The sequence below is a fragment of the Acomys minous genome, assembly GCF_964271855.1.
Source record: "Acomys minous genome assembly, chromosome: 4".
NCBI lineage: Eukaryota > Metazoa > Chordata > Mammalia > Rodentia > Muridae > Acomys > Acomys minous.
This window is the reverse complement of record NC_140486.1, coordinates 81,945,251-81,962,632: the sequence shown is the minus strand read 5'-3', so window position 1 is coordinate 81,962,632 and position 17,382 is coordinate 81,945,251. Positions and strand designations below refer to the sequence as shown.

General features: G+C 40.5%; 1 protein-coding gene across 1 annotated transcript in view; it reads right to left on the bottom strand.

The window, feature by feature from the left end:
- CCDC150 (coiled-coil domain containing 150) overlaps positions 1 to 17,382 on the bottom strand; it is a gene marked incomplete at both ends in the record, with an annotated part of 59,994 nt that overhangs the window by 22,103 nt on the left and 20,509 nt on the right. Inside the window, 5 exon segments of the mRNA XM_084779536.1 lie at positions 3,781 to 3,888; positions 8,551 to 8,637; positions 8,693 to 8,726; positions 13,972 to 14,098; positions 15,094 to 15,217. Coding sequence (XP_084635662.1) covers positions 3,781 to 3,888; positions 8,551 to 8,637; positions 8,693 to 8,726; positions 13,972 to 14,098; positions 15,094 to 15,217 — 480 coding nt within the window.

Genomic DNA, 17,382 nt, shown 5'->3' with positions numbered 1-17,382 from the left:
CAAAACAAAACAAAAAATAATAATAATGATAATGAAAGAGGTGGTCATGAATTTGGGAGGAAGTGGCATGGAAGGAGCTGGAAAAAGAGAGGGAGGGGTAAAAATGATGTAAACAGTACCCTACAAATTTCCAAAAAATATAAAGTTTGAGAATATAAAGACTTAACACATATACACGTGCACACATGTGCATACAACTATACACACATGGCATGGGGACAGGGCTGGCAAACTGGCTCAGCAGGTGAAATTACTTCCTAATCATCCTTATGACATGAGTTAGAACCACATGGTAGGAGAATCCACTCCTACAATTTTCCTCTGACTTTCACATGTGTATCATGGCTATGCAACACACACACACACACACACACACACACACACACACACACACACACACACACGTGTGTGTGCACACAATAAATAAGTGTAATAAAAGATATAGCCATAGGAAAGGGCTTTATGAAAAGGACTCATTTTCAGTAGCTCAGGGATAATCCCAAGAACTGACAAATGGGACTGGAACAAAGTAACATGTCTCTGCACAACAAAGGAACCAACCACTGGAGTGAAGTGACAGCACACAAAATGGGAGAAAATCAGTGCCAACTACAGTGATGGCGGAGTTAATACTTAAAGTTTATAAAAGATTCAAAAAAACTAAACAAGAAAATCATGAATCATTTGATATACGGGTAAATGCCTTCTCAAAGGCAGAAATATATGTGGCATGAATATGTGAAAATTATTCAACACCCTCGGTCATCAGAGAAAGGCAAGCTGAAGCTTCTTGAAGATAGTATCTCATCCTAGTCAGAACAGCCATCACCAAGAGAAACAGCAGCGAGCACTGGTGAGGGTAAACCCTTTCACACTGCTAGTGGGAATATAAACTTGTGCTCCCACTAAGGAAAGCAGCACAGATGTTTCTGAAAACAAACAAACACAAAATGCCCTCTACCACTGAATGTGTACAAGAAATCTAAGCAAAGCACATGCACAATACTGAAGAATTATTCCTAATAGACAAAGAACCAGGACCTGTTTCCGATGGCTGTGAGCTCAAGGCCAGCCTGGTCTACAAAACAAGTCCAGGACAGCTAAGGATACACAGAGAAATGCTGTCTAAAAAAAAAAAGATATAGTTCTATTCAGCCATAGAGAATGGAATTATGCTATTTGTAGTAAAATGTATGGGAACTGGTATCAGATTAAGCGAAATAAACTACACCTAGAAAGGAAAACATGTGAAATCTAAACCTAAATAGTACATAAAATTAATGATGCATAGTAGTATATGAAAGGAAAGGGCCTAAAAAGGTGGGAAGGTGGAAGAAAAAAAGAAGAAAAATAAAATGTAAATGGATAATTGCTAAACTAAAATCCAGAAAGCATAAACACTAGAACTCCATATGCACGGAAGTATATGAGATGGTTTCCATAGATGTGCAAAATAATTTTAGATTAGCATGTGATTTTACATACTACTCTAAAACTTTATCTCGAAATAACTATAGGTTCCCAGAATGTTACAAAATCGTACAATGTTCTGTGGCTCAACACGAGAACTGTCACATTGCTACCACCAGGTTACAGAACTCAATTGGTTTCTTTTCAACCTTCATTCAATTGTGTGTGTGTGTGTGTGTTTGCACATGTATGTACATGTGTGTGCTTGTGTGCACAAGTGTGCATGCACTCGTGCATACGGAGCTCTGTGTAGCCTGAGCCCACATGAGCATCCGTGCACACTGAATAAGCAGGCTGCAGAACTGCTGTATCAGCATTTACACCTTTTTATATTTGCTCCCGCCAATCCCAGCCGTTCCTTGACATACACTCATCTGTTGTTTTCATGCTTCTTTCCTTTCAAAAATGGTGACAATCATAAGACAATCCTTTAAAGTAATACACTCACAGCTCTTCCTGTTAGAGCGCTCTACTAAATGTAACTGACATACAGCAGGCTGTATACATGTAAGGTGTACACGCTGGCACATGGTAGTTACTGTTTGTAAATATCACACACAGGTTGATGCTTTAGCAAGTTTACTCCAAAAAATATTCCTAAATGTTCAATACATTGGGACTTCTTAAGATTAATATATTTCTACTTTAATAGCAATCTTTAGCCAATTATTTCAATTAGAACTATATGATTATGCATAAATTTTGAATTTTAAAATATCAAAGCTTGTTGTGGAAAAGTTAGTTGTCATTAAATCAACTTTTCCATGACCCAAACAAAATTATGTGAGAACAAAACTCATTGTGACAATTTACAAATCAGCTTTTATTCTTGGTGAAACACCAAAGTTCCTTGCTAGTCAAACATGTTTCTATATTGCTAGTGCATTCTAAATTATTAAGTGAGTCTGAATTGCCCTAAGAGTCAATGCGTGCTCTTCACTTACAGGATTCTGACTAAGAAAATTTGATGATTCCTTACTTAGAAGGGGTCTTGAGGCAAGAATGTCTATTTTGCCTTCTACCTTTCCCTCCGTGGTTTTAAAAGCATTCAGGAGCGTCTTGAGAGACATTCTGGAGTCTCCAGTCTCCTGAGACATTCTTACAGAAGGCAAGGTAGGTGCAAAGCTCACTTGGCCTGTCACATTTGGAACAGCATTGGGCAAGGGGACTGCCAGAGCTCTTCCCTTTACATCCCTGACATAAAGCTGGAGCCTTCGAGGGATTTAGAAGACGTGGGCCTCTCTGGATTTCCTTTTTCTTGGAGGCATCACCAGTTACAAGTGACAGACTCAAGTGAGCCTAAGACTTGGCTTTCAGGGAGTACCTGCTTTAGAAAGAGGAATGGCACAAAGCTGAGGAAGTAGATGGAAGACATATTCCTTGGCTTCAGGAGTGAGAAGATCCCACTGCTCTCTAAGACTGTGAAGAAGCTTCCTTAGGAGACCGTTGCTAACCAGGCCTCCTTACAACTTTGTGACCTCACCACTCAGCACAGGAGTCAGCTGGTTAGAACCCCATGGGTGTTCTATTTGAAGACACATTCTAGCACCATGGTTATTGGAGGTACACGTACACAAAAGGCACAGGCATGGAGGTTTCATTTTATACTAAGAGTTCAAGGTTTTTTACAATGACCTAGTTTACACGTAGGCTAAATGTATAATCACTGAACTGAGTTGCTTTCTTTCGGTAAAATATTCATAAGTTAAGTTCTTTACTAAGCATCTTCTATACTTTGCTTGCTTAACTTGACTCGTTTTTGAAATGTTATGTGACCTACAACAAATGCCAGCCTCTGCAGCCAGGGTGCTGAGCAAGGCACTTCTCTACTCATGCCTCTTGCAGGTGAGCTGCTGTCTGTTGCACATAGGCCTGGCTGGCACTCAGTTGTGAGTTTGCCTACAATTCAAAAACCAAAGATACTTGTTCCTCACATTTGCCAAAACCCATCAAGGCTCAAACCCCAAACGCTATGAGCTTATGGAGCCCATGAAAGGATTTCATAACACTGCTCCTTACCAGGGGCCATGAGAACGAGCAGTTTTTCTTGGAAAGGCGTAGCTTTCTAGTCAACAAATTTTAACAAATGTTACATTCATATGGATCAAGCATGTCGCACATTCTGGTCCTGCTGAAGGCATCTTTCTGAAATACTTCTATATCTCAGCAGAATCTTAGGCTGGGTCAATAGAAAGTACTCTCCTTTCCAGGACTGTGTGGGGAGGTGGGGAAAGGCAGCAAGCAATGCCTTTAATTGCAATACCATCGCAGCACCTGACAGCAATCACTTTCTGTGGTCATGAGTCCTACCTGAGCATGCTTAACCTCAAAAGCCTTATTCAGTGCGTGTAAACGGTCGTTCTGTAGCCTGGTTTCAGTAAAAGAGTGTGGTTGTTCTTCTAGCTGTTTAACTTTTATCTACAAGAAAAAAAAAAAAGAAAGAAAAATAATGAGTAAGCCTAATCTCCAAGGGGAGGAAGACATCATACATTTTATTAAGGAGAAGAAAAAAAAAGAGTGATAGAGAACACCTGAAACATGAAAAAAGAATCCTACATTTTTTTCTAATCTGTCTTAACTCGCTGCTACAAGCAGGCTACAGCTGTGTAAATGTGCTGAGACAATGCATCACATTTCCATGGCCTAAGGAAAATCCAAATGGACAAGATCATGAATAAAACAGTGAGACTGTCCTGTAAGATTTTGAGTGAACCGTGGTACCAGCATTCAGAACTTTTTCTGAATGTGGATAATTAGAAGTTTCAATCTGTGGAGAAAGAGAGGTGGGGGGGGGGGAGGCAGACAGACAGACAGACAGACAGACAGACTTGTCTTTTGCTGAAAGAAAACTTGTGAAGCTAAATAGGTAGAATTCGTATATATTGAGTTCTGTTTTAAATTAATTCCTAACGCCTGGCATGGTAGTACCCTATTGTCTCAATCCTTAGGAAGCTGAGGCAGGAGAGCTACTGTGAGTTTTTTGTTTGGTTGTTGTTTGTTTTGTTTTGTTTTGTTTCTGTTTTTGAGACAGGATTTCTCTGTGTAGCCTTGCCTGTCCTAGACTCGCTTTGCAGACCAGGCTGGCCTCGAACTCACAGCAATCCACCTGCCTCTGCCTCCTGAGTGCTGGGATTAAAGGCATGAGCCACCATGCCCGGCTTACTATGAGTTCTTAAATAAGATTACTATTTCATGGTATAAAAACAATTCTTCTCCAACAGACACAATTTTTGAGCCATTTCCATTATATTTTACTCCCCAAACCTGATCCTTGTGGTCGAAGAAGGTGTGAACACAGGTCCTTGTTCCAACATCCCAAACCTTTACACTTTTGTCAGATGAACTGCAGACAAAGTGAGTATCATCAGGACAGAACGCAACATTCAGCACCCAGGACGCGTGGCCACTTAGCGTGCCAGCCAAGTTGGCAGGTTGTACATCGTAGATCTTGATGTAGCCATCATCTGAAGCCGTGACGAGGAGCTGGGAGTCGGGGGAAAAGGTCAAGGAACGAATGGGCATTGCATGGCCTTCCAGTCTATGACTGCCCTATGTAAACACCAGCATCTTTGGGGCCAGTGCCAGATTTGCAGGGTTGGTCATGACATCCCTTCTCTCCTTAGGCAGACTTAAAGTACAGCATATGTTGTAGAAATTTTGTAGATACAGTATAAGAATTTTCCTGTTTTATTGGAAATGTTCCTCATATTTTAATGTAAATAAAGCATTCTTAATGCAAAAAAAAAAATTCTTACCTCATCCTTAGGACTCATCATACAGAAGCCACTGAGTAACTGTGAAGTGCCCGGACTTACTGGCAGCATACCATCATCTAAGGTCATTTATCTTTTGACTTTCTCATTTGGTAGAAATTCTTACTCAGGATAACCTTACTCAGGGAAAGAACACAGAAGCACTGGTCAGGAGCACACACATATTACTACCTGTAGCTATATAAATTACAGCCTTCTTTTAACCTGCCTACACTGTGATGTAAATATCTATTCATTACCTTTTCCAGATATTTGCAGTATACATTATAAAATTGAAATAAGTAGGGCACATCTATAGTGGTAGTTCATTTATAAATTAAAATGAGATTTAGAGTTAGAAATAACCCAAATAACCTTTTTTTTTAAATTCCAGTTTGGTTTTGTGGCACTGGGAATTGAAGCCAGGACCGTCCCATTAGCAAATTTCACATTCACTACCTTCCATTTCCTTCCAGCGCTGGTCTCATTTTGTCTGCGAACTTTAATATGAGAAACGCAGATGTTGACATGCTTGGCAGCCTATAGCGAGACCACTCGACATCTCAGCTGTGCAGGCTGAAGCCCTAGTGGGCTCCATTTAACAGTGTGGCCCAGCTGCTGGCTGTTGGCCATTAGCCAAGTCCTCTACCACTAACCTACGCCCCAAATCCAAATACATTTTTTACTACAAATATGAAAACACACTCAGGCAGCTATGGCAATTTCTATGCAGCCAGATCATTTTTATTTCTATGGCCCCTGCCCAGAAGTTCATATGAAATATCACCCAGCAATGTACACTGCAGAACCACCACAAGCAGGACAACAAAGTCTGCATTTGTACTGCTAGGCAGAGAGACAAGACGGGAGGAAGCACATAGTGTAATGCTGTGTAGAGTGAAAAGTACAGGTAACCGACCCGAGGGGTGACAAGTCGGATGGCAATGGCTTGTGGGGACCGTCCCTGAGAGGAGGTGCTATTTCTTGGTGTGAGTACTGATCACATACCACCATTGTCTTGTCTTCAAAAAACCCACCAGCTGCATTCTGGTGTAGACACAAGCCTTAGAACCACTTATTTGGTGGACGTCAGTGTTTTCATGAGGGTTGGTGAAGTCAAGCCTAAGCACTTCAGTGACACACTTTCTGCCCTCGAGTCCCACAGGGGGAAAATCTACAGGCAGCAGCGGAGTCCATGCACATCTGCCCGCGTCCCAGCATTCTCTCAGCGTGCTGGATAAGCCAGGCCTGACTCTCCCGCCTCTGCTCTCCAAGTGAGACCGTAGGCATGGGCCAGAGTGCTCAACTTTGACATATACTTCCCTTGTAATATTTTTACAACCCAATATAATGAAGTTTATTGAATACATAGCAAGCTAGTGATTTGACCATATTTCGTATATAGCTCATCCTTTATATAATTATGTAACGTTTATATACTAGAGGAATCAGTGCTTTAAAATGTGCTAGCCCATGGCTTGACTGACATAAAGATAAACAGTGTGTCCAATGTTATGCAGATGTAGGCAAATTATACATACATATAAATATCACTGCCTCTAGGACATGTTAACTAGATAGTAGGCAACCAATAACATTGTCAGTGTTCCATAATTGTCAGAACATGGTCCAAAGACTGATGCATGGTAAAGTATGCCTGGGGAACTGTGAGAGAGGCTCCAGGAAAAAGGCAGCGGGCCCTTGACCTCAGGTGCGTTTTGTTCCCTGGATTGTTCTTGGAGGTGGATTTCACACTTCCTGCGTTAAACATTTGCATTCATTTTTAAAGACATGTTCATTCTTGTTGGAGGTTGGGGCATAGCTATAGAACCCAGTCTGGTGAAAGGGTGTGCTGAGTGCTGGCCTCAGTGCACCCTGAGCCTAGACATGGCTTCTGCCTTGCTTTTGTGCTTTCCCAGATACAATCCAGAGTACACAGCAGGCGAATGTGTTTACATTGGTCTGTCCTGAGAAAGTTCCGGGAAAGGGCTGCCCTGTCAATATTTCATCCCAGCTTATCGGCCACTGTTTATATGTTTTCCTGAACTCAACAGCCTCCCTAGGAGCATGGCATTCTTTGTTGCATTTGTACATAAAAGTACACTAAAACAGAAGTGAGTCGCCTGCAGCGTTAGGCTGTAGTCCAGCATTCTTTAGGGTCCTCAGATCCCACGTCTCACAGGCAGATCCGCACAGGTCAATGAAGGCTGACACACAAGTATACCTTATATCTACTCCCTTCCAGTTTCCTGGTCTCATTGTGTCTGCGAACTTTAATATGAGGAGCGCGGATGCTGACATGCTTGGCAGCCTGTAGTGAGACCACTCGACACCTCAGCTGTGCAGGCCAAAGCCCTAGTGGGCTCCGTTTAACAGTGTGGTCCAGCAGCCCTCATCTGAGGCTACACACGAGTCATCTGGGGAGCAGCTTTCGCTCTTGTTGAGAGACGACCTCACTAGAAGGCTCAGGCTGGCCTCTTCGCTCTCTAACCTCTTCCCCTGGTTCTTGGGCTATAGGTGTACTCCACTGCCTGGGCTCAACTGAGGGGCTTTACAAAGTATTAGGTCTAGGATTTAAACTCTGATTTAATTTCTTTTGCTGGAATTACAGTCATAGGAAATTTTTCTTGTGTTTTAGGAAAGTTTGAAGCATGCAGAAAACTTCAAAGACCTTTCTATGAATATGCATATGTCCACCACCCGAAATTCTACCATTAACTTTTTTTTTTTTTTTACTTAATACCTTTTTGGTCCTCCAATATTTCCTAATTGGTTGTTTCAAAAGGAATGGTAAATATGCATTTTTCTACTGCTGTTTTTTTTTTTAAACGTCCCATCTGACTCTAATGTGTAAAGGTTAGTGTTTCCACTTGGGTTAGTCTAAGTTAGGCTCAACCACATCAGTGGCAAGCTTCCTGCCACGTGGGCACATGGGAGCAAACTTGGTGTGCAGCAGTAGCTTACTTAGTACCATCACATTCACTGGCACCTCATCACACCACTCAGCACAACAGACTCAAATCTATCGCCTTGCAAGGCCAATCTTCAGTTTTTAAAAATAGTGTGCTACAAATATTCACCACACCCAGAGCACCTAGGCTCTGTACTCTCTCAGAATGGCCCAGCATACATGGCTATAATAAGGCTTCAGCATTTTACTAGTGGTCTATGACCAGAAATCACTCGGACGATAATGAGGAAATAAACTTAAGGAAGTGCAGAGACTATGGAGTTAGTAAATGACAGAGATTTTCTAAAAGTCAGGAATAGTTAATTCAACAGTTATTATTTTAAACATCAGACAAAAATCTGAAGATAAATATCATACCTGGAGTTCCCTCTTTTCATAGGCGAGTTGATTTTTACTTTCAGTAATTTTTTTCCCCAAGGCTTTTCCCACTTTCTGCTGAGCTAACTGAAAAAGAAAACACATATATCATTACCATTACATACAAAATGATTACCATTACCTTTTTAAAACAGGTATTAATACCATTGCGTTTTCTACAGAAATATCAAAATTCACATTTTCTTGCAACTTACTGCAGCCCCAAGACCTTCCCTACTATACAATAAATCATTTTGCTGACAAGAAACATATATAGAGAGAGTGCTAATGATGATAAAACCTCAAGGTCCCAAAAGGTGTTTTTCTCTGCATCTGCATTCTTCTTTTCTTGCTTCTGATTTCCTAGTTTATCCTTTGTAGATATGTTCCAACCAAGATGTGGTATAATTGTAGTAGTGGAGGTAAGCTGCTTGAAGAGGACCACACAGGTTTTTAGGAACAACGAACACAACCTTTGGCAGTAGAAGACCCTTTAGTTATCCCAGCTTAAAAATAGCCTTTCAGAAATTGAAGGTAAGTACCTATTGCTTAAGACACCACATGCTTCAGACACACACCGGAAAGATCTAAACATGAAAGTCTCCTTTCGTATGGTTTAGCTTTCATGCTACCAAAAATTACTATGTAAACTGCCAAGAAAAGTAGTAAACAGCCATATCCAGATGTGATTCCTATGAGCTAAATCAATGAAAAGTATGGCAAGATACCACTAAAGGTACAATAGTGGCACATATATCTCGGTGGTAACCAACAACTGTCTAATTGGACTAATGGCTCGCTCAATGAGAGGGAAACCATGCCTGGTACTAGAAACCCAGCCAACTCCCACATCTAGTGCGGTCATGGATTTTAGAAGCATTACCACCACTTTACTAGACCAGCATAGTTCCTAACAAAATTCTAAAACTTAGCACTAAAACCACAAATAAGTGCAGTTCTCACCCCTCATTAAAGAAGCTTCTCTTTACAGCAAAGACTGTTACAAAAAACTACAATTGGCTACAAATAAAGCTCAATGGACTTAGGGGATTCTGGACACAATGGTTACACAACTCCTACACCTGAAGGCTCAGGGACCATCACAGAAGAGGGGCAGAAAGATTTTAAGACCCAGAAAACATGGAAGTCTGTTGTGAGAGTGTGTCTCCTACAAATGACGGGGAAGTGATACCTATAACAGCCCAAAAAATATGGCTACCTAAGCAAGATTTGAAAAATGAGACGTTAACTCATCAGGGGGAACTCTCATAGGGTCCCAGCCCTAGACAAAGAACTGCAACAATTAATGACTGCCGAGATAGGAGAATTACCTAGAAATGAGCCCCGAATTGGCCATCCAATATATAATACTCAGCACTAAAATCAAATGCACACAAGACACATAAAAAAGACTCAAGTTTATGTTTACATATTTATGTGTATATCTATATACATGGATATATATATATATATATATATACATATATATATATATATATATATATATGAAATAATAATAATCAAAAAGAAAAGGCCATCAGTTTGAGAGGATGTGAGGGTGAGTGGGAGGGGTCTGAGGGAGGGCACATGGTAAAGGCTAGAAGGGAGAAAGGGAAGGGAGGAATGATGTAATTACACTTTAATTTTTAAAAACTAATAAAAGATATTAGGCACTTAGTTAAATTCCCACTTACAGGTTACTAAATAGCCCCTGTTCTTTAAATAATGGAGGAACGTAAATTAGATACTTCATGAATGATTCAACATCTTAGGCTCTGCCTTGTGGAGAACACAAATGAAATTAGCATTGCTTAGACAGCATTGGCATTATTATAAAGACTACTGACAGAGGTCAAATAAAAAACCAGAGAATACCTTGACAAACAGCATACAAAGGCAAAATGATAGTTTCTGTTCGAATATATGGATTTTGACCCACAAAAGTTTTAGAATATTAGAGTTTTTAGTCTGTTAGAATATATAGCTTTTGACACACAAAACACCCTTACATAGAAAATCAGCAAAGAATCATAAAAAAATTACCTTAAAGAAAGATAAGATAGCAAGGATAGCAAGGATGAACATTCCCGTAGCTCAGATCTGGACTGTGCCCCACAAAGGCTGTGTGTAAGGCGTGGTCACTGGCCGCAGCTACCACTGCGAGGAGGCAGAACCTTTACGAGGTGAGGCCAAGTGGAAGGATGTTAGGCCACTGGGGTCTTCTGTCTTTGCCACACAGGCCCACAGGATGGTCTGCCTCACAAAGGCTCCAAAGCCACAATCCAACTAACCACGGCAACAGCCAGAGCTGTGACCCCAAATAACTCTTCACATTGACCACAATTTGGGGCACACTACACAACGATGGACAGCAGAGACAGATACCCAGAAACCCTGCTGTAAGGTATTTTCTTGCAGTTCTAGAACCTAGAGCCTTGTACAAGTTAGGCAAGAGCCCCACCCACTGAGCTGCATCTCAGCCTTAAGATCATCTTTTGAGATTAAAAGTTAGCAGAAGCTATTAGAAGAATAAACAAAACCAGAGCGATACTAGACTCTTGTAATGTTATTTTATAAGTAAGCGTTTCTTTAAAACGTCATACAGGGTGAAAATAAAACATCAGACTGAACTGACTTTGACAGGAAGGCGTATGTAGAGGCTTCGCCCCTGCAGCAGATGGGAAGAAACAAGAGACACAGACATACATTATGCAGAGAGTTAGAGGCCTTCATCAAATCCTGACCCTCCAAACTCGGGGAACCCTGCAGAAGAGGAGGTGGAAAGAGTAAGAGTCAGAGGGCACAGAGGACACCAAGAAAACAAGGCCCTCCAAGTCATCATGAGCAGAGCTCGTGTAAGCTCACAGAGACAGAAGCAGCACGCACAGGGGCTCCATGGGTATGCACCAAGTTCTCAGAGTGTGTATTATGGCTTCCAGTTTAGTGTTTTCTAGGACTCCGGAGCATGTGGATGAGCGCGTCTCTGAGTCCTGTGCTTTTCCTTGGGCTCTTTTCCTTCTGTTGGTTTGTCCTGTCCAACTCTGTTGTGATAATTTTTGTTGTATATTTTATTTTGTTGTACTTTAATATTACCTCTTAGAAGCCTGTTCTTGTTTGTTTGTTTGTTTTTAATGAGAGACAGGAAGGGAGATGCTCCTGATGGGAGGGAGGTGGGAAGAACTGGAGGACGGGAAACTGCATTCAGGATGTTTTTTTTTTTTTTTTTTAGAAAGAAATCAATTTTCGATAAAAGGAGAAAAACTAAAAGGAATTATTTAATTATTTAATTGTATTTCATCAAAGTCCTACACACATAGGTAATTTTATTTACATTCAGTGCTTCTATTTAGCAATGTATCTTAAAAATCCAAAAGGAAGTGGGAGACCATCATTCTACCATGTCTCGAGAACGGTAGCCTTCCCACGCGTGGCCCTTTTCTTACTGTGATCCCTGGGGAAGTGCCTGTAGCAACTGACTTAATTCTAATATTTCTAAAGACTGAAACGGCAGATAAAACCTCTGTGATGTTTAGGTTTTTGTCAACTTGACACGAGATACGGTCATCTCGGAAGAAAGAACCTCAACTGAGAAATTGTTTCTATATGACTAGATTGTAGGCAAATCTATAGGACATTTTCTTGATTAATGGTTTACATGGGAGAGCTCAGTCCAGAGGGACAGTGCCACCTCTGAGCAGGTGGCCCTGGTTGTAAGAGAAAGCAAACGGAGCAAGCAGTAAGCAGCACTCTTCCTTGGTCTCCAAGCCTGGAGTTCCTGCCCTGACTTCCATTCATGGTGGACTGTAGACTGTAAGATAAAATACACCATTTTCTCCTCAAGTTGCTTTTGGTTATAGTGTTTTTTATCACAGCAACAGAAAAGCAAACTAGGGCAACCTAAAAGCAGGGTATGTGGGGAAATCACAGTTACACATTCATGCGCACTGCACACTGAGCTTTGCCATGAGCACGTGACACCCTGTCCTATGATCTTGAGAGCCTGCCAAGGTCAGCAGAACTACTCTCATGCACTCAGCAAGGGAGTAGAGGGAAGTAACAACCCTTCTCACAAGGGTGGAAAGCGAAGGTAAAGGCAGGAGTAGGTCCACTTCTAGTCCATGTGGTAGTTACTCTGATGTCGCTGACTCCCCAGAAAAGGAAGATCCTCTCAATGCTGCAGGCCAGGATAGGTCACACAGCAAATGGAACCAGGGGCTAAGAGTAGATTTGTTTCATTTCAAGCCTGTGATGTTATAGATACAATACACTCTAAAATTGTACCGCTCAAGACAAGTTACCCCTTAATTAAGAATTTTAAGTTTTAAGTCCCAAAGAACAAAAATGTATTGCCAGCATTGACTAGCAATAGTTTTAATGATAGCGTAAAACTGACAAAAAACAAACCCTGACATCTCAGCTTCATAGTTTAGACTCCTATGTCCCACTCAAACACTTCCTGATGGCTTGACGGGAAAGCTTCTAGGTAGAGGCAAAACTCAAGTATACCTGAGACATAAGGTGTCACTATGAGACCTTCAACAGCAGAAAGTATAAAGAACAGGAAAGAACCAGTGCTGACTGAATACATGACAAGACGCATCAAAATCACTAGTAAGAGGAAGCCATAGACCGGGCAGTGGCAGTGGGCTCGGGAAATGAGGCAGACAGAGATGATCTTCCACACAACTGGACTAGCCAAGCAGAGGCCTGGATAAGTGAAGAGCACAACTGAACATTTAATCTTGGAGCAAGGGATGCTCGTCTACAATCCTCCCAGGAGTCATGGCTAATGGATCTCAGACTTCCCACGGCCCATGACAACCCAAGCTAAGAATTTACAACACACTAAAACTGTCTGCTACATGTTTCACATGGATTAGCTTAATCCTAAAACACCTTTATACCAATAGCATTATTATCCTCTCGGTTAAAAGCTGAGGCTCTGGGAGATAAATGTCATCTCTCTCATAGACATAAGCCAAACTGATAGAAGTGTGGCTCAAAAGCTAGAAAACATAAAAAGATTTAGACTTAGCCCATGTAATTCTTCAGAGCTGAAGTAATAAGCAGTTTATGACAGGGCTTGGAAAAAAAGCTAATGCTAGATTGAAACAGACGTGAGGGTGTTCTGGGAAATCTAAAGAATGCTTTGCATGTTCTAAAACGGTATTAGTTATTCTTCGGATAATCAAGCATGCAAGAAGACATCAGCTTCTTCGTAGACTGATCACCTCCAGGTCCTCTTTCTTCCAAGACGCTGAAGGACAAGCGCCACTTATTTGTAATGCTCTGACCTCATCACGCAGCTTTTAGAAATCACACAAGAGGAAGTAAAACAGCGGGTACATGTGTGCTTGTCAGAGTTATTGATCACTGGTGACAAGCGCTTCTAGCCGTCGCAATCTCCACCGCTAGACTGACCTTTTCCTCCCCACCCCACGGTAGTCAGAAGGGACTCTGTGATGTTGAAGGGAAGCCACTGTATCTGCCAGGTGCTTGTTTTCTTCCACTAGAGTCTGCAGGTTTTGGTTCAACATGTTAATGTCTACTTTGAAAACGAAAGGAGAAAAGACATTTTAAATAAGAAAAGCCCTATCTTAGAATAACAGCTGACTTGAGAATTGGAAGACAGCTTATGCAGATGTTTCCCTCCTCAAAGAGTGGGGTTTTGATCAGTGTCTGACAGCTTTAGGATGTTCAAAACACCTTACTTTTATTTTCTTTGAACTTTTACCTTTTTGTTGGAAAAAAATGCTCATATATTACACTCTGATCATGCTTTTCCCCTCCCCCAACTCCTCACAGATTCTCCTCACCTACCCATCCACCCAACTCCATGCCCTTTCCTTTTCTTTAAAAACAAATGAAAACCAACATACACACACACACACACACACACACACACACACACACACACACACACACATACACACAGAAAAACCAAAATATATATGCAGAAGACCAATAAGACAATAAATGCCCAAATGAAACGTGAGACAAATGGTTTACAAAAATACCATTGAATTTGTTTTGTGTTGACCAACTACTCCTGGGCTTGGGACCCCTATTCTAAAGTGTGGCTAATGCACTCAGTGAAATTCCTTTGGAGGAAACTAATTTTTCTTTTGCCAGAAGATATCAATTGTGGATAACCAAGATCTATTGCAAATCCTGGTTAAGGGTGTGAACCCCTCTCAGTGCTGGGACCATCTGGCTTGAACTTGTACAGGCCCTGTACATGCCGCCTCAGTCTCTGCGAGCTCTTATCCTCTGGCTCTTACAAGCTACCTGTTACTTTTCTAGTTGTTATTGGAAGAAGCAAAGAATTCATCTTCACTAGTAGTTATAACTTTCTAGTATTTGGTGTTTGTCAATACAAAATATTGACAAAAACTAACCTAGGAATATACAGGGTGGAAATAAGAATCCGTGGCGTTTGTCCTGATGGTGACATTTTCCTTATGTTGACTAGACCTGAAGAGCGTTTGGAAAGCTACTGGTTTCTACTAGAATGCATAGGCCTCTGCTGTACCTTGGGGTTACTGGGCCATGCTAGTTCCTGTAGTTCACTCGTATCACAGCTCAGTAGAACGATTGGCCGCTTTCCTCCCTTGGGAGCTTGCATGGCACCTTCCAGTGTCATGACGGCTACTGCAGCTATGCAAAGCTGAGGGTGGGAGAAGAGCTCCTCCAGTTGGTTACCCAATGCCAAGGAGTCAGCCTTGAAAGTATACACACACACACACACACACACACACACACACACACACACACACAAGATAGTATGCAGGGATCGGCTTGGATATTCATGTATTTATATAAGTCGTTGTTATACATAAATGCAACAACAATGAAAAATTCCATGAATTTGAGGGAGAACAGGGATTTATGAGGGCAGTTGAATATAAGAAAGGGAGAGGAAATGATGCTGTTATATTTTTACTTCAAAAATAAAAATATTAATTGAAGTATCCTAACACTAGTAGGAACCTTAATGCTGAAAGATTAAACACGGTCCATCAAAGCTAGGGGGAAAGACAAGACTACCTGCTGCCTTCGTCCCTAGTCACCTCATAGGAAGGCCACAGCTGGTGCGAGAAAGGGTAAAAAGGAAGGGGCACTAGATTTGAAAGAAACATTAAACTCTATTTGCACAGACACTGTATACTTATGAATTTCCAAAAATGTATACAACAGACACTAGAAAAATGAGTTTGTCGGTGTTGAAGAATACAAGCTTAACTTGATTGTATTTTTATAGAAAATATTCATGATATCTGTGTGGACTAGCTCCAGGACTCTCTCATATACACAAACATGTGACTATTTTAGTCTTTTATGTAAAATGGCATAACATTTGCAAATAGCCTGTGTATAATTTTTGATGTATTTGTATATAACCCTGTGTATCATTTTGTATACTTGAAAAATAATCATCTTAGATTATTTGCTGCATCTAATACAATGTAAATAGTGTCTACATTGTATTGTTTAGGGAACAATGAGCAGGAAAAGTCTATACACACTAAGTACATATGTAGCTTTTCCCAAATATTTGCAATTTATCATTAGTTGAATTCAATGATATGAACCCCACAGACATGAAGGGTTAATGAGTAACAAACAATTGGATCTTTAGATTTCTTTAAAATGCCATTTAATTACAGGTATGCTGTATAGACCTTTAATCCCGGAACCTGGGAGGAAGAGGCAGGCAGTTCCTTGTGAGTCCACATACTGGTCTACATACTGATTTCCAGGTTAGCTAGAGCTACAAAGTAATAAGACCTCGTCTCAACAAAAGGTCTTCTATCAGAATACCAAAACCATTACTATATATAAATATAATAAAATATAACCAATAAGTGATGCTGAAATTTTAAAAATATGAATGACAGAAATCAAAGGCTTAAATAAAATAAAGAAGTATATTTTGCTCATGGATTTGAATAGTCAATCTTTTTTCTTTTTCAAAATAGGATCTTGCTATGTAGTTTAGACTGGTCTTAAATTCATGATGATCCTCCCAACTGCTTAATTATAGATATAAGCCACAATATCCAGTGAAGATTTAATATTTCTGAGATGCCTTTCTAGCTTCAAATGAATGGCTGCAAATTTTTAATGGAAATCTATTAATTCATTCTAAAATTTTCACATAAAAACAAAACAAATAGAATAGCTATAACAATTTTGAAAATAGCCATTGGAGAATGCAATTTAATTGTAAGAATAGATAGCCAAGAGTTCCAAAGTGGCAAAAAGAAAGCACATAATCAATGAAACATAACAGAAAGTCTACAATGAGATCTGAACATCTATGACCAACTAATTTTCAGTCAAAGTAGCAACACAACCCAAAGAAGAGTAGAGTCTATCAAAAGATGTGACAGGAGGAGTGACACAATGACATGGGCAAACAAGGACCTTCACAAATGCTCTTCCACAGAAGCAAAAGTACTCACAGCAAGCTTCTTCAGAACTGTAGAATTTAACCAAAGTAATCCATGGAGCTCTTATTAAACTAAACAAGAACCACGAGCTTTCTATTGTTTTCACTTTCTCTATTCTCTTTTTTAAATACTTTTATTTTATTACAATGAAAGGGAAATTTTTAAATTAGCATTAAAGCAACCAGAACAGCAGAGCTCTCTAACTCATAAGTGCAAGTATGCTAACCCAAGGTCCCGATGATAAGTCACAAAGAATGAGGAGCTAGGAGACAAAGGCCTATTGAGTGTTCCAGGGACCGGCTGGCCATAAAAGATAGGGAGGATACACAAGGACAAATTCCTGAGAAAAACAGGTACCAGACATGGTCGAGTGAGTAAT